Genomic DNA, 18,776 nt, shown 5'->3' with positions numbered 1-18,776 from the left:
CCGGTGTCCGAGCTTGGTCTGCATTGCCGGCAGTAAGTCGAACCCGTTTCCAGTGAGAGTTGGACTCCGCCAGGGCTGCCGTTTGTCACCGATTCTGTTCATAATTTCTAGGCACAGCCAGGGTGTTGAGGGGGTCTGGTTTGGTGGACTCTGGATTGGGTCACTGCTTTTTGCAGATGATGTTGTCCTGTTTGCTTCATCAGGCCGTGATCTTCAGCTTTCTCTGGATCGGTTCGCAGCTGAGTGTGAAGCGGCTGGGATGGGAATCAGCACCTCCAAATCTGAGACCATGGTCCTCAGACGGAAAAGGGTGGAGTGCCCTCTCAGGGTTGGGAGCGAGATCCTGCCTCAAGTGGAGGAGTTCAAGTATCTCAGGGTCTTGTTCACGAGTTAGGGAAGAATGGACTGTGAGATCGACAGGCAGATCGGTGCGGTGTCCACAGTGATGCGGGCTCTGCATCAGTCTATTGTGGTGAAAAAGGAGCTGAGCCATAAGGCAAAGCTCTCAATTTACCAGTCGATCTATGTTCCTACCCTCACCTATGGTCTTGAGCTATGGGTAGTGACCGAAAGAACGAGATTGCGAATACAAGCGGCTGAAATGAGTTTCCCCCGGAGGGTGTCTGGGCTTTCCCTTAAAGATAGGGTGAGAAGCTCAGTCATCCGAGAGGGGCTCAGAGTAGAGCCGCTGCTCATCTGCTTCGAGAGGAGTCAGATGAGGTGGCTCGGGCATCTGATCAGGATGCCTCCTGGACGCCTCCCTGGTGAGGTGTTCCGGGCACGTCCAACCAGGAGGAGGCCCCGGAGAAGACCCAGGACACGCTGGAGGGACTATGTCTCCCGGCTAGCCTGGGAACGCCTCAGGATTCTCCCGGAAGAGCTAGAAGAAGTGGCCAGGGAGAGGGAAGTCTGGGCATCTCTGTTCAAACTGCTGCCCCCGCGACCCGATCTCGGATAAGCGGAAGAGGATGGATGGATAGATGGACAGTATTCTGCTGCTATCTAGTAGATAAAATAACATCAGGCTGTAGAACAGCATAGTTATTTTTTTGCTTTTTTTCTATTCTAATACTTCATTCTGCAAAAAAAAAATGTTATGTGTTAAAGAAACGTATAAATACCAAAATGTCAACATAAATACAGAAGAAAAGGTATCTCTAGTGTCCACTGCTGTACTGGTGCAGATTTTAGTATATGTCCGTTGTGTAATAGGTTTTAAGACGGTCACCAGCACATAGCCCGATGTTGTAATCAGAACAGTCGAGGTGTATTTTTTTTTCCTCTTGCTTGCACATTAGAAGGTAGAATGTCAGTGCCTGATCCACACAATCAGTGTGCCCCTCGTGTTATTGTAGGCTACCACAGTGCAAGGTTTAGTGACTTCCATGTTTCCCCTGACACTAACATTGCTGCATTGTGAACAGCGCGTATGGGGCTAACGTCTGTTTGTCCTTGCACTCAATCACAAATGATTTGTCTTTGTCACACAGCTGATGTCGCTCCACATTGACTTTCCATGTCAGTGTCTGATGATCAGTCCACATTATCATATCTATTGCTCGATTTGAGCAATGGTTCATTTTCAGTATGTTCTAAAACTGCCTTTACAACTTTTCATTTTCACTTGTGTATTTTTTAGTCTTTGGCTCTGCCCCACACATACATATTGATGAGTTACCTTAGAGTGGTAAAATGCATTGAAATATTCATATTTTTTTTCAGCGTGATATTATTTCATTCACTATGGCAGCAGAATACTGTCTTGAGCATTAGTCTGACTTAAAAATGTAAATTGAATCATTACACGTCACCCCGAGTCTAACTTGTAGTTAGCTGCAATTGCATAGAACTCCAAACCGAGTCATGCTCAGGTTAACACCAAACAGGTATAAGCAAAGGGAGTTGACCATTAGGACCCTGGAGGAATCGCAGCTGGAAATGTGATTTTGCAGTCCTATGTGAATAATGTAAAGTCAGCTATTTCAAGCATTAATAGGCATTATAAACACTAGTAATGTCTTGGCTGAATTTTTAAAATAAATTTAATGGTATATGGATAAAGTATGAATTCCTATCAAAATCATGAAAATTTCTAAGTAGTTCCAAAGTTTTGACTGGTAGTGTATATAAAATCTTTATTTTATGTTTTGCTGTTTCTATTTCAAATCCCAATTTAAGGTACTTTATAAGTACAGGCCTATAGTGTAATTGTTCATATTTACACCTACCTGTAAAATGTATTCACCCCCTTGGAAGCTTTCACATTTTGTTATACAACACAGTGAATTTAATTTGTCTTTTTGACACTGATCAACAGAAAAAAACATCTTCAGTGTCAAAGTGAAAACAGATCTCTACAAAGTAGTCTAAATCAATTACAAATATAAAACACAAAATCACTTTTTGCATAAGTATTTACCCCCATCAAGTTAGCATTTAGGAAATGCATGCTGCCACCATTACTCTTCATGTTATGGATGTTGTGTTTTTGAAAATGTGCAGTGTTCACGCATGGCATTTAGTCTGGTAGTGAAAAAGATAAATTTTTGTCTCATTAGACTGTAGATCCTTACAGCTTATCTCCTATGTGTTTTTAACATGTCCTTGTTTAAACAGTGGCTCCCTCTTTGCTGCTCTCCCATAAAGCTGAAAGTGGTGAAGCATCCATGCACAAATGATGTCGGCACAGTCTCTCCAATTTATCAGCTGTAGCTTGTATCTCCTTCAGAGTTCTCAGATTATTCTTTGTGGCCTCTCTCACTAGTTGTCATCTTGAACAATCACTCCGTTTTTGTGAATGGTGTGCACCCGGCAGTTTTACAACTGTTTTATACTCATTGCATTTTTTAATTATTAATTTAACAGAAATTTTTGGTGATTTGGATATTTTGTTGTCTACAGCCACTGAATTGTACCTTTCAATCACCTTTTGACTGAGTTTCTTGGAATGTTCTTTTGTCTTCATTGTCCACCATACTGACTCACCACAAATTGGCCCTTCAGGTAATTTATTAAATTTTACTTTACAAATTGGCTCTTCAGGTAATGTATACTTCATTTATACTTCATTATATTTTCATTATATAATTCTTTATTTTATAATAAATAAAATATAATTAATAATATGTATTATACTGTATATGTGTAATATACATTATATATTCATTTATACTTCATTATTATATACTTCATTTATATGTGCTTTGAGCGGATGGAAAGAGTATTTTGAAAAGCTGATGAATGGAGAGAGAGAGATGGTTGAATGGTGTAGAGATAGTGAACCAGGGAGTGCAACAGATTAGCAAGGAGGAAGTAAGGACAGCTTTGAGGATGAAGAATGGAAAGGCCATTGGTCCAGATGACATACCTGTGGAAGCATGGAGCTGTTTAGGAGAGATGGCAGTGGAGTTTTTAACCAGATTGTTTATGCAGTCTTGTAAAATGAAAGGATGCCTGAGGAGTGGAGAAGAAGTGTACTGGTACCGATCTTTAAGAATAAGGGAGATGTGCAAAACTGTAGTAACTACAGAGGCATACAATTGATGAGCCGCAGCATGAAGTTATGGGAAAGAGTAGTGGAAGCTCGGTTAAGAAGGGAGGTGATGATTAGTGAGCAGCAGTATGGTTTCATCCCAGGAAAGAGCACCACAGATGCGATGTTTGCTCTGAGGGTGTTGATGAAGTATAGAGAAGGTCAGAAGGAGTTGCATTGCATCATTGTGGACTTGGTGAAAGCATATGACAGGGTGACTCGAGAGGAGTTGTGGTATTGTATGAGGAAGTTGGGAGTGGCAAAGAAGTATATAAGAGCTGTACAGCATATGTATGAGGGAAGTGTGACAGTGGTGAGGTCTGCGGCAGTGGTGACGGATGCATTCAAGGTAGAGGTAGGATTACATCAGAGATCGTCTCTGAGCCTTTTCTTGCAATGGTGATGGACAGGTTGTCAGATAAGATTAGACAGGAGTCCCTGTGGACTATATTTGTAGATGACATTGTGATCTGTAGCAAAAGCAGGCAGCTGGTCAAGGAGACCCTGGAGAGGTGGAGGTATGCTCTAGAGAGGAGTGAAGGTCAGTAGGAACAAGACAGAAAACGTGTGTAAATAAGAGGGAGGTCAGATGAATGGTGAGGATGCAGGGAGTAGAGTTGGCAGAGGAGGAGGAGAAGTTTAAATACGTCCGAATCAACAATATAGAGTAACAGGGAGTGTGGGAGAGAGGTGAAAAAGAGAGTGCAGGCACAGTGGAGTGGGTGGAGGAGTGATTTGTGACAGACTGGTACCAGCATGAGTGAAAGGGAAGGTCTAAAAGACGGTAGTGAGACCAGCTATGTTATATGGGTTGGAGACGGTGGCACTGACCAAAAAACAGGAGACAGAACTGGAGGTGGCAGAGTAAAAGATGTTAAGATTTGCTTTGGGTGTGACGAGGATGGATAAGATTAGAAATGAGGACATTAGAGGGTCAGCTAAGGTTGGATGGTTGGGAGACAAAGTCAGAGAGGCGAGATTGCGTTGGTTTGAATATGTGCAGAGGAGAGATGCTGAGTATATTTGGAGAAGGATGTTAAGGATGGAGCTGCCAGATAAGAGGAAAAGAGGAAGACCTAAGAGACGGTTTATGGATGTGGTGAGAGAGGACATGCAGGAGGTGGGTGTAACAGAGTAAAATGCAGAGGACAGTAAGGTATGGAAAAAGATGTTCCACTATGGAAACCCCTAATGGGAGCAGCCAGAAAAAAAGCAGAAGAAGGTCATTTATACTTCGATAACCTGACAGTAGTGAAAGGGGTTTCAGTTGATCTCCATTGAACTAATTCTGTGCCTTCTAAAAGTGGTTGGCTGCACCATTGATGCTTTAGGTGTGTCATATTAAAAGGGTGTAAATACTTAATATGATCAAAAATGTTGTGTTTTTTATTTCTAATTCATTTTGACATTAAACTGCCTTTCTCTGTGAATCAGTGTGAAAATAAAAATCCAATTTAAATCTAATGTGATTCAAAATAGTATAACAATAAAATGTGAAAACTTAAAAGGAGGTGAAATACTTTTCATAGCCACTCAGACATAACAGTCTCAAGCCATCTTAATAGTTTTCAGAGTGTATCCCGGCAGCACTGAGCGTAAGGTCATTGCCGGGTCCTGTTTACTTTATTCAGACTGTAGGCAGTGTAGGTGGCTTGGAAGTGACACACAGTGTTTTAGAGCTGGGAAATGAACCTGTAAACTTGTAGTTTAAACATCAATGTCTTACCCGCTGAGTAACATAGTATAAAAATATATGATGCCATTGAACACAACTGTATGAAGATTTTTTTTTTATTTTTTATTATAAATCAAATATGTTGTTCATCAATTCTTGTCAACATTAAGCCGTATGCAGTAAGCTCAGTAAAAGCTGATGGAGTTGCCTGGCAGGACTGCAAACAAACAAAATCCTCTTGCATGGCAACACAAATGTCATTATGCTTTTTTTGTATTGACATCCTATTAACTAAAGAAAAAAATGTGTTAGCAGAGGTTTTATGAGGGTAATCATCTACTTGAGTTACAGTGTAATTTAAGGTTAACGTTTCAGTAAAGCAGAATCCCAATCTGCAGCTACTCCCCCAGTCATGGACTGTTAAGGGAACGGTCAGACTACTTAATCAATGTTTTCCATAATTTTAGTTTCTAAATTCAATTCATGCATTTGATTTTCTGACTTTTGAATAAGAGATGCATGTTGATCTTGACAACTTAATGCTCCTGTTTTAAACCATACTTCAGACTGGATTGCCAGCAAAGTTTTGATTGGATTAGCAGACACATTCTTCTTAAAGATCTAAAGGCTAACCTTCTCCACCTAAGAGCCAGAGCCGCCTTTCTCTGATCTCTGTTATGATGCACTCCACCAAAGAACCAGTGTACTGCGTAGTGTAGTATTCATCACTTGGTGATTGCTGTTTACACAGTTGTTAATCAGTTTTATTGTTGTTGATCTCTTACCTTTGAACACATGACACTTTCCAAGACTAAGTCATCTTTTGACAGGGATGAAATCAAGCTGTTCACTAAACACCGTGGTTTAAAATGAAGCTGGTCCTGGGGTGATTCTTCATCTGTGGAGATATAGTAAGAGGGTTTTACTGGTGGCACCCTAACCATCCTGCCTCACCAGAGGGTCATGACACCACAAAGGATGGGGAAACACTGAACTACAATTAGCCATAGGCCCTCCATAACAATCAATACTGCAAATAATGCCATTTTTACATCTCTTGGGTGGGATTCTAGTGTCTATGAAAGCTATTTCAGCCAACACAAGCCTGTTTGGCCCAAGGATTTAACCACGCAATATTTCAAAATGCTATTAAAAAATTTTGTTATTGAATAATACATGTAATTACTTTTAATTATTTGTTATTTTTGAATTTGACACATTATTACAGCAATATTTAAAACTACTCCACCTATCAGACTGAAAGCACCTGTACCAAACTTACTAATATATGTATATTTGTTTTAGTATGAGTTGTCCAATTATCAGTTTTTTTAGCCTGTGACGTTTTGATGACATAATACTGAAGCACAACTGGAAACCAATGATTTCATATCCAGTTGAAAGGATTTTGTACGTGATTGGAGCTGAAGCTGCTTAATCCAAGGCCGTTCTCTTAATCGTTCTTAATTATTCAGACTAGCGAGGTTTTCTACTGCTTAGTATCATAAATAAAGCACACTTCTGGCAGCAGGGTGGGGGATCCCATCTGGTCATATGTTTGCTTTTTGGATGTTAAACTGGGTTCTGCATGCCCTAGAATGACCTAGAAATATGGGAGCAGTCATCAGGCTTATTATGAGCCATGGAAATGTGGTAAGTAGTAGCACTGCTGATCTTTTTGTTAGCCTTTTTGGACATTTTGGTTAGGTCACTCTAGATGATAATACTCTATTGGGGTTTGCAGTGTCTCTGATAGACTTGCCTGTTCTCATGCATTAGTGATTTCTGGCTGCCTCTTCATTTCACTTCTGTGGCTCATCCTCCTGTCTTTCAGCCTGTGCCCTTTTCCTTTTATCTGTGTAACATAAGGAAATGAATGCACATCCCCTGACTAAGTAAGACAGGTTGCCAACCTTTCAAAAGATGTGAATCGTTATGGCAGAGAATTGTCGTCAGTGTTGCCATGACAAGTGTACCGTGTGTTTTATGCCTCTCCCTCCCCTTTAATGTCTCATGTTTATACTGTAAATACACTTAAAATGTTTTACTCTCAAATGTACAAAAGAAAAATTCATGACGTAACGAGCAAGATCACTAACTTTACTGAACTTTTCTTATTGACCACAGATGAAGTGTTCAAGTGGTAGTAAATTTCCATTCCTCAGAAGCTAGTTGAAGCATCTGGTCTTTAAAACATTATAGTTGTTCATCATATCCTGGGAATATCTCTCCAACTATCACTTTACATGTAGGATGACGTCAAGATGGATCTTGTCACAGTCTCCTCAGGACTGCAAACCTTGTGTCTAGCTGGAGAGCAAAGTAGTTCACAGGTCACAGACTTCTCCACAAAGGTAGCTACTGCCACCTAAAACTAATGCTCACTGCATGCATACAAAGAGTTTCATAACCTCCAGGTTTTTGAGCATCATTTTAGGTGAATGTGTTTGAGGCCAGTTCTGCTTCATATACACACACTCTTTAGAAATTCTGGTGATAGGAATTGAATGTTATGTGGTGCAGGGGCAAAAGTCACTGACCTGTCATCAGTTACATGTGAAATTGTACTGGAAATACCCCACTTTTGTGTTAAAACCTATCTTCATTTAATACCACTTGTCACATTTTTCACTCGGACTGTTGAAATGTACTGACTGCAGTCCTTACCACATATTTGAAGTTTAACTGTATGTGGAATAGAAAATGGATTGAATAGGTTAAATGAATATCAAGTATGATAATCCTGTGTATGTAAATACGGTTTTCTGAAATTTATCCATTTTTGAATTGTGCTTAGTCTTGTACAGGTACGTAGTTGATTGCAGTCCACTCCTGAAGCGCCGGACACAAGGCAATATAAACCAAGTCATCCTAAGACTGATATTGGGTTATTTTACAGGGCTGATAATTAACCTACCTCACATATTTGCAAGGTAACTAGAGTACTGTGAGAAAAGCCTTCATGAGTATGGGGGACAATGTGCACACTCCGCACACAAAGTGTAAGAGTTGGGATTTGGTCTCTGTGATGAAGCAGTGTAAACTCCTGCATCAGATTGCTGCTACAATTGTAAAGAGCACATCTGGTTCTTTAACATGTGTTAAAAGAAATGAAAGTAGTTAACACGTCTGAAAAGCGCCACAGCGTGTGCTTGCAATACCTTGAGAAAGAAGAGATGATGACAGTTCCTCAGTGAGGTGCTCCCTTGTTGTGCTTTTAATCTGTTCCACATACTCCAGAACTGAAAGACCCATGGAATCGCACATCTTTACATCCCTGTTAAAGAAACAGCAAGGTAACAAAAATCATCCGTTTTTTATTTAAAGTTGATGGTTGCAAGACTTGAATTGATAATCCTGGTACTTTTCAGGATGTGCATATCTTCAAACGATGGGGCGGTTTGGTAGCTACAAATGTTGAGGTGCCATTGTTTTGACTAATGAAGAGAAAGTGAGTGAGACCTTGAAAGAGAACATCGGCATGTTCTGAAAGATTAAGGGTCTTCTGCAGGATCCCGAATAAAATATGTAACCACACCCTGCTGATGCCATTTGTCCTTCTGAGAGGTGAAAAACACCCGCCTCTGTGTCTCCCCGGGACCATCCATTACTTTTGCCCTATTTCTGTGGCCTAAAAGAGTCAATTTCACAGCTGGAGCACTGGCTGGAATTATTTCAGCCCTGACCTTGTATGGATTTACAAGTGATAGACTTGATGTTACACAACAGCGGGTGTACAGGAATGATAAAGTGATGTTGATTAGTTTCTGGTTTTGTTATGTTGTGAATATGCAGTATTCATTTATACTCATGTGGTCTGTGTTTACCAGGAAACAAACGTAGATTCAAAAACCTATGACTTCTTAAAATATAGTTTCAAGATCATGACAGTGTGGTCTGTTTAAATCGCTCATAAGATTCAGTCATGCATGTATTTCTCCCTATTTATATAATTTCAAAATTTACTGTTCACTCCAGAGGATGAAAATGGGCAGCATTTATGGTTAAGTTCTAAGAAAATCTGGAAGTTATTCTTAGTATTTCATTTTTATTACCTCCACAATACTGTATTTTAAAAATGGGTTTTAAAAATAGATGGATGTATGGATTCATGTGGTATCACCATTCTGAAATGTGTCTTAGATTGGTCTCAACAGGAAGAAGTCACAATGTTTCTGCCTACTACGGATTGTTTTGTTTAATATGAGGGAGAAAATCACATCTCTGTCCTTACTCTGACATAACCAAAATATCAAGAACAGCAAATCCATGCATTACAGGAACATAAGATGCTGAAGTCTAATCAGATAGCAAATGGAGCAAAGGCCTGATCAAACCTTGGATGGATCCAATATAAAGCAAATTTACACAAAGTGACTCCAAGGAGAATTACATCCTGGTCCATGGAGCTGTAAGACACAGATGCTGTTTACTGTGCCACCATGCAGCTACTGAGAAAAGGTATATTGAAAAGGAAATACTGATGTTATAAAATTGAAGACGTGTTTAGCAAGAGGAGAATATCTGGACTTTAGAGTGTAGAAGGGTTAGATTCAGCACTCACATCGACGTGTAATTTAAGAGGCACATAGTGCTGATGGATACCCTGGGGTGTCTGATTGGAACGTTCTACCCGAGTAGGAAAGGATTGAAAAGGATTTTGTAGGAAATAGGAAGGCCATGCAGACTAGCCAAGTGAATGGCCTCTAGTGACAAATTAAACAAGCACTGTCACACCATGAAGAATTAGATAAATGGTCATGTCACCTATATACGATATGTCTAAATAAAATTTAATTGCTGTCCACTATTATTTATTCAGAGCTGTACTGAAATTGGAACAAAAGTATTACCACTATGGTCTTGAGACTGGATGTTTAATAAAATAACTTGCCAACTGTTCAGCTTAGAAGTGGATGTGAGCTTATTAATGAAATGTTTTACTTTGGCAAAAACAACAGATTTGTAATAATAATTGCTCAAGTGTTGAGGCATTGGATCAAGGTTCTAATTTAAGACAAAGGTTGTTCCTATTCTATATTGTTTTATGACTATTTTGTTTGATGTTTTAGTCCAAGTCTTGTCACTGTAAACGTGGAGCTTTTAGTATCTTTAGGGATTTTCCTACAGATGCTTGAATTCCTTCCCTCATCCCAAAGATAATGCAAGTTATGTTGATTGTCAGATTATAAATAGTTCTGTATTAGTGTGTCTGGTACGTTCATGAATGTGTCTCATGGTGAATTGACTTTTGCATGGTTACCTGATGCAGCTGGGACACACCCGAGCCACTATACCATGTATTGCAATTAGTATGTTAGGAAAAAGAATCACTGACGTTGTGATTGTGTTTTTAATGCCAGACAAATTCATATATTGCATACTGTTTTCTCCAAGTTTCATAGACAGGGGGAAAATTCACTGAAAAGAAAAAAGTATTATTCAAATTTGTCCGTTCTATTGCTATCAATAAACAGTTTGGTTTATTAATATTGCCATCATAGCCCTGAGACTGCTATACTCTTGTAAGCATTCTTCTTCTTCTTTTTTTTTATTAGCATAGCACTAACAAAATACTCACGCATGGTTTTTGAGCAACATCTTGATGACATCCACTGGTCTGTATTCTGTGAGCATCATTTCTTCCAATTTCTCAAACAGATCGACATCTCTCGCTGCCAGCATTAAAGCTGTCAACCCAGCCTGGTTCCTTGTATGCACATCTACAAAGATTTTCTCTTCCTGAAATGCCAAATGGTTTCTTTCATTAATTCAGAAGATGTAAACAATGTTCTCTGAATAACTGTACAAGTTTGCTTTCTTCATTACACCGTCAACGAGAGGGGGTGATTACACCTGGAAGCAGTAGGTACATGGAAGGAACTAAACGTAGGTAGGACATCGGCCCATAACAGGTCACCTACACACCTCCACACTCAATTATAGCCAGACAGTTTACACTTATAAATACATGTACTGCTTATCTTTGGGAAGACAAAGAAAACCCTTATAAGCATGGGGATGTGAAGTTTAAGCATTAATTTTTTTTCTTTTATGTGATATTTAGCTTTTAAAGTTTTCATATCAGGTAAATTACAAATTAATAGAAAAATGAACATTATATTAAAGGATTTAGTGTTAATCTTTTCTTCATCTTGCCGTCTGCTTCTGCCACGATTAGAGTTACAGAATGAAAGAATTGGTTTCGGCAGACAGATCATCAGCACACCAGGTTAGTAATCCAGACCTGTATTAAAGTAAGTGTTGAAAGTTCAGCCTCCGGGGCACAGACTGTTCCTGCTTGTGACAATTACGCATTAAGGATGTGCACTAATTCATGAAACGCATACAAAATATCTATGGACATGAGAAGCACTGGGGCCCATGAGAAAATGGGAACTCGAGATTAAAAGACCAGCACAGAAGAAGCTATGGTGAGGGGGAACACTACAGTACTTGTTTAATTACTCCCATTAATTACTAAAGTAATTCAGGAGTGTGCTGAGTTTGTGTGTTGTGCAAATCTGTTGCCTTAGTAAATGGAGACACCAAGCTGAGGAACAAAACTAATTTGCTTTATGTCTGCCTTGGGACAGCTGCTCTCTGGATTGTGACCCACTCTGATTAAACATGCAAGGAAGTGGATGGCTTGATAGTAAGATATTCTATGTTAATGTTTTTGAAATGGCTGAATGATAAAAAAAAAAATAATTTATATTAATATTTTTTGAAGTCCGTTTTAGTAGTAATAGTTTTTCACCACCAAAAATAGTGGCCATTTAAAAAAGGATTTGAATTAACAGCTATATAAGCAGTTTCTTAAGTATGGAAACATAACTTAGTCTATTCCATCTCTTCATTTTTTTATCCTACCTATGTATTTCAGGGTTGTGGGGAACTGGTGGCTATCCTGCCAGTATTTGGGTCAGTGAGAGGACCGACCCCTGAAAGGCACTTCAGTCCACTGCAGAGCACAGTCACTTGTCACATCTAAGGAGTGAACAGCCTAACACTCGCATCTTCTCTGTGCCACCAGGGCAGTATGTTATAATTAATTTTTTTATTTAGCCGATACCTTTATCCAAAGCAAAGCAAGTTATAATATACATACGAGAATAATTAGAAGGTGCAAGCATCAAAAGCAACAGAGAACAAGATTTTAAAAACAAGCAAGAGGGAGTAGTAGTACTATTACATAATTAAACCTGCAACCAGACTAAGATGCAAAAATCAATATCCTAAATTCTTTGTCTGTACAACAGCAGTTATCCTGTAGAAGAGGCATTAAGCAGTTCCAATATATTCAGTGAAAAAGTGAGTTTTCAAACAATGCCTATACATGATTAAATTGGGTGCAGTTCAAAAGGGCAAAGGGAGATAATTTCACAGGTTTGTTGCAAGAATGGAGAAACATTATCCAGTCTTGAAGTTCCTGGCAAGAGTAGTAGGGGCATGTGGAGAAACCAAAGATGTTGACAAGAGAAACATTAAGGAAACCATAGGTCAACACAAGACTTTTAAACTAGACCTTTGCAGCATCAGGAAGCCAGGGAAGAGACCAAAGAAGAGGAGTAGTAGGAGTGAAATGAAGAACAGAGAACACCAGTTGAGCAGCTGGAGAGATCGGATAGCAGTTGTAGGAATCCCCATCAGGAGAGAGATGCAGTAGCCAGCTAAGAGAGAGAGCCAGGTCCTGAACAAGGACATGTTTCATAATTACTGAGGAAAGCTTAGATCCTCTGAATCTTGCGAGGAAAGACTACACCTTGATTGGGTCATTGAAAAAGCATATTTACTTAGTGAAAGTGAGGAATCCAGAGTCATACCAAGGTTCCTGACCATGACTGATGGCGACCTCTTCAAGAGCAGTGCTTAGAGACAAATCTGAGGAAGGAGAATTAGTAGGCAGGTATAGGATGTCTGACTTTGAAAGGTTAAGTTTAAGGTGGTGAGCAGTCATCCATGATTAGATGACAGGGAGACAACTGGAGATGCGAGTTGGAACTTGTGAGTTGTAAGAAGGAAATGAGAGGAAGATCTGCACATCGTCAGCATGGAGCTGGTAGGAGAAGCCATAAGAAAAGACAACATTGTCTAAGAAGTGAATGTAGAGAGAAAAGAGAAGTGGACCCTTCAGACACACCTGTGGAGTTTTCATCCAAACTGAAAAGTAATTTGTTTTTCTGGTTGAGGTTCATTTTGAAATATAGTAATGTTATTTGAGTTAAGTTAGAATGCTTAGCTGAGTTCTGTGGTCACCCCCAGAGCGATGTGTAAGAAACCATGCCACTTTGGAGCTGTTAACTCAGTGCATTTGTGTCTGTTCATTATCAAATGCTTACTTTATAACCAATATTTACAATACAAATAAATTAAATGAGCAAAAACTAAAGCAAATGAATGGACAGATGAATGAGTTTATAAATATAACAGCGTAAATATAGCTATGCATGTACTGAATGTCTCAGAAAGTGACACCCACATTGCAGGTTATTTCTGAATTTACAGGTTTTATGGATAAGACAGAAAATAGATGAGGTTTAATTAAGTGTACATTTAAATTAACACTAGCAATTATCCTCTTTTAAAAACGTATTAAAAAAAAAAACCTGCTATAGTAATACCCAGGGAGCAAGCTTTAGGACACAAACTAACTTTGAATTAGTTTTAAATTTCAGAAATTATTCATGTAACAAGCTGGAAGACAATTTGGTGCATCTAAAAAATGCCATCCAGCATCAAACTATCCTTTATTTCAATGTTTATCTAATAAAGTGCTCTTCCCCAAACAAAAGCTGCTCTACCAATTGAATACAACATTTCAAATGAACAGAATACAATAATAAATAATTCAATATGTATTAAATCAGAAGGAAATACACTTCAACATGCCTACCTAGATAAAGATTAAGTGGACGTACATGGCAGTACACTTACAGTGGGAGATGACAACCCGGAAACATCAGAATTGGTGCAGTGGTATTCAGATGAGTACATACACCACCGCATCACATAGCCAATTAAAAGGCAGGGTGATGCAGGACAATTTAAAATAGTGCTTTAAATGTTGCCTTTGTAGAGCATCACAAGCAGACCCAAAGAGCAGACATTGTTTCTGAGATCTACACTAGATCTGAGATCTATCTAAGATCTACACTTTAGCCACCCAATTTCATTGTTGAGTCCCCTTAATCAAATTCAGGGTTGTGGAAGAGTAATATATCTCAGCATTGAGAGTAAGGACAGGATGTGAGGGCACTTTTACTTGCACAAAGTCAGCTACTCATACAGGGACTGTTAGGAGCCACCTAACATGTACACGCTGGGGAGAAAAACCCTCACCAACACAGGAAGACTATGCAAACTCCAGACAATACATGGATCAAGATTCAAGCCCAGTCTCCAGGAGCTGTAAGACAGATGCATTAGTCATTGCACCACTGTGCCAACTATAATTCAATTATCAGTCCTGCCATATCCAACGACCTTGGCATACAACTGGTATATGTTGCAGCAACACTGATCATACGGCAAGAATGGATCCTGAATTGGGCACCACTGCACCCCACACACATAGAATGCACCATTAACACAATGCATTACAAATCACACAAGGGTAAGTTAGTAATTCTCCACACTTTTGTAATTTTGCCCAGGTTGGCAGTTCAGCTTTCCCTGTGCACATATAGAAACGTGATGTGCCTGTGGTCACTGTAGTAAAGTTTCGAACTTGATGTTTCTGTTCTGTTGTTGCTTTCTAGGAGTAAGCATGACTGCTCTTCAATCTGTTTGCACCAAAGAAGAATAGTGATCTGCTTTTTATGGGCTGAAAGTATGCTGAATTCCTCGTTGGTTCATCAGAGCCATGGTACAGACTTGCTCAACGGTGAAATCAATATTGGATGTAGATGGGCTTTCTACTTCTCTTTCAGGCACTTTTCCAATGATTTGTGAACTTCTCAATCTGTTCAAATACTGCCACCATATTGTGCAGATCGTCTCCTGTGGATTTCAGCCCGTGGTACACTTGCAGCTCATAAAAAGTGAATCACTGCTCGCTGCTCTTCTTTGGTGTAAATGGAGAGTAGAGTGGCCATGTTTACCTCTAGAAAACAATAAGACTAACTTTACCACTGTGACCCCAGATGCACCATGTTTCCACATGTGCATGAAGAAAGCTGTGCAGCCAACCCAGACAAAATGTACAGAAAAGTGCAGATAATTAGAAGCTTATTCTTGTAAAAATTCAAAATATGTTTCAGTTATGTAATATATACCGTTTAGATTGGTGCATTTTCTATAATGTTCCTAGTGCTGCATTATGTTATCAAGATTCATTTTTTGTTGGAGTAGGAGCTGGGCTCATTCTGATTTTATTCTGTTTTAATTGTCATCATGGAGAGCCATTAGAAACCGCGGCCTCCTCCTGTTATTGCTGCACTCTGCAGACACAGAATGAAATCCTTTCCATAATTTAGCAGTTAAAACAAAGAGAGACAGAGAGAGAGAGCGGGAGGTCTTCAGGGAGAAAGGCAGTTCATTTCACTCAGTCATGAACAGCAACGTGGTGCTGCTCATCTCCAGTCCTGTGTAGCAGCTCCTGTGACACAGATGGACTTCCTTTGTCATGGAAGGCTGCATTAAGTACATGTTCTTGTTATAAGGAATTGTTGAATCAGTGCCTGCTCGGATTTCAAATTGTAATCTTTGGTTTAATGACCTTATTAGAAATCTGCTTGTGCACAGCTATAATTAAAAGGTACAAGTTTCTCCCTCCCATGGTATTAACAGATGTTTTTCTAATTTTGAGAAAACAAGAATGTATTTTTCACATCATTTTAAAATTATTCAATTATTATTATTTTACAGTCTTTATTTTTTATTTCCTGTCTAAGAAAGTGTGATGCCTCCACTCATGAACACACTCTCATACTGGGCTTCATTCCAGCCAAGAGATTTCAAACAGATAATCTGCCTTACATTAGAGTGACGGCACAGCTCTGCAGTATGGAATGACTCCAACTGGCACATTGCTGGATAAGTGGGTCAGATAATTAAATTAAAGGAAGTGTAAGTAAGGCACTCTTCAGGGACTTGGATCAAACCCTTGGATTTACAAGACCTGCTGTCGCTCACCAACTTCATAATCACATTCTCCTTGCTTTAGTGTAGTGTGTGAACAGGTAGTGCTGCATTCTAGTGTTTGATATTGGTTTGGTGTTTATAAAAAAAACAAAGCAAGCCATTAACCCATTTCCTGCTTTTTAGACAAATACCACATCCATACAATGAATGTAAAGTGAAAAGGTGCTAATTTTTCAATAAGATATGAAATCTTATTGAACGCACCAATTAACTGGGTCCTACCTTGAGCCCAGTGCTGCCATTATTGGTGGCAGCTTCTCACAACCCTGAGCTAGCTAAGTTGGTTAAAAACAATGTATGGGTAACAGAAATTATGCCAAATAAATAATTTTATACAGTATCAGCCCAACTCTTCATTCCTACTTGACGCTTAGGTTGCAGTTGTAATGGTAGCCATTAGATGAGATTTGTGAGTTCAGATGGCACAGTGATTTCACAATGGCGCTTAAAATTATTGTCAGACCTTCCAATAATGCCTGCAAGTGTGAAATCGGTGAAGAAAGGGGTCATAGCAGTTACCTTGGCATAAATGACAATGTGAAATGGCTATGGAAGCACACATGACGACAGCAGTCGGTCACAACACTGGCAGTGTGCATGGGTGACTCTTGTTTGACAGCATGAAGGAGAAGTATAGTCATCAGAGCTGTGCGAGAAAGTAAGATGGGTACCTGCTGGCATTTGCACACATATCTCCTGTTTCAGTCACCTACACATTTTGTCACTAGCCTAATGCCCTTCACTCCACAAACAACTGCAGATGCAAATGAGAGGCAGTGCTTCACAGGCTGTCAGGTGGGAAGGCATTTCATAGAACTCTTCTTCTGGAGGCAAGAAGTATCTGTCTGACTAGTGCTGCAAGTCAACATTGTATCCACTCATTATGTAACTGGCCACAGGCAAGTGATAAAGTAAACCAGACCCACCTGATTACTAGTCCTGCTACAAGTCTAGTCTTTCTTTGGTGGAGCGCTACTATAGGCAGAGCCTCATCTCAATTCTATCAGTCACTCATCTCTCTTTTGGGAAATCTCAAGCTTTCCTTGTCTGTAATAAACCACATCTAACTGTTTTTTTTCTTTAAATTCTGTTTGTCACCACATCCATATCTCAAATGCTTTGTGCCACTTAACAATGATGCAGGTGACCACAGAAATTATGGATCTTTGTATCTGTGGATAATTATGGGCCAGTCATTGAGTCAATGCAGCAAATGGTCAGGGAGAAGTTCTGGAGTAGACTTGGGAAAGTTTGTGTATATTAATTGGTTCATGAACCATTTAGTGCTGCAGCTGACCGATAAGAAAACTCAGGGTGGAGTTTGGTGTGTCTGCATTCTTTGACAGGACCATATCCAATGTAGAGCATACAAGTGCTCTTCTGAATTAATTTTTAATTGATCCCTTCACTTGATCCAGCAGTAACACAGAACATAAAGTCATACTTCAAAACAGTAAAAAGAAACAGTTGGACAGGACAGTTATCTAGAGCTTTGTGACTATTACAAAAGCGTAAGATCTGCAGCCGTACACACACAGTATACTTAGTGTACATTTGACATATTGTTTTAAGACACATTGTCTCTATGCTAATGTATTGGTATTATTTGGATAGGGTGAGAAATGAGTATCTGTCAGGATATTTGTAATCAAAAAAGTGTAGCAGTAGTTCCTCTTAGTATATTGTGGAGCCATGAGCAAGTGGCTATGGGTGCTCCAGGACTATCCAGCATGGAGGGGATAGAAACATTAGCTATAATAACCCCTAATTTTGCCATCACTCTTTTTCTTCACCTGTTTCCAGTGATTGCACGGATTAATCTTGTAATACAGTTGGCTTTCCTGATCAGTTTTGACATTCTGTGTTCACTGAGCTGCTGCTAATCTCCCAACAGTGCACAGCATAGAACAGTTTACTAGTAATAATGGACCTGTAGAACATCCTCAGCAGCTTCTCACACACATTGAAGGACCTGAGCCTCCTCAAAATGAAGAACCTCCTCTGGTGTTTTTGCACAGTAGGTCTGTGCTGTTATCCCAATTCACTCTACTGCTCAGAAGTGAGCCCAAGAAATGTATGGGACTGCACCACTATCTCATAATCGTGACTCTTCTCAGGTTCTGCCTGGCACAATGGAAGTCCACTATCTCCCTTTCTCTCTTTCTCCCTCTCTCTGTCTATCTACTGTTTAATAAAACACTAAGGTCTGTGTTTCCAGTCACTCAAAGTAATCTGATTGATCAGTTTGGCTTTGATGTGATTGGTCAATTAGGTGATCTGATGAAACAGGAAGTGTGAGTGTGAGACACATGACAAGGAATAAAGGCGCAGGCTGAGAGAGTCTCCTTCAAAGACGTAAAGTATAAAAGCAGACAGCAGCCAAGTAAGGCACCTCTGACAGAGAAGCAGGTATTATAAAAATGC

At 39.5% G+C, this 18,776-nt stretch overlaps 1 protein-coding gene across 1 annotated transcript in view; it reads right to left on the bottom strand.

The window, feature by feature from the left end:
- Positions 1-18,776, bottom strand: part of map3k19 (mitogen-activated protein kinase kinase kinase 19) — a 103,511-nt gene that overhangs the window by 60,383 nt on the left and 24,352 nt on the right. Inside the window, exons 4-6 of the mRNA XM_028806551.2 lie at positions 10,789-10,949; positions 8,369-8,484; positions 5,993-6,105 (exon numbers count right to left, since the gene is read on the bottom strand). Of these exons, the coding sequence (XP_028662384.2) occupies positions 5,993-6,105; positions 8,369-8,484; positions 10,789-10,949 (390 nt within the window). The remainder of the gene's footprint in view (positions 1-5,992; positions 6,106-8,368; positions 8,485-10,788; positions 10,950-18,776) is intronic.

This window comes from Erpetoichthys calabaricus, chromosome 8 (genome assembly GCF_900747795.2).
Source record: "Erpetoichthys calabaricus chromosome 8, fErpCal1.3, whole genome shotgun sequence".
Taxonomy (NCBI): domain Eukaryota; kingdom Metazoa; phylum Chordata; class Cladistia; order Polypteriformes; family Polypteridae; genus Erpetoichthys; species Erpetoichthys calabaricus.
This window is presented reverse-complemented; position numbering and strand designations above follow the sequence as displayed.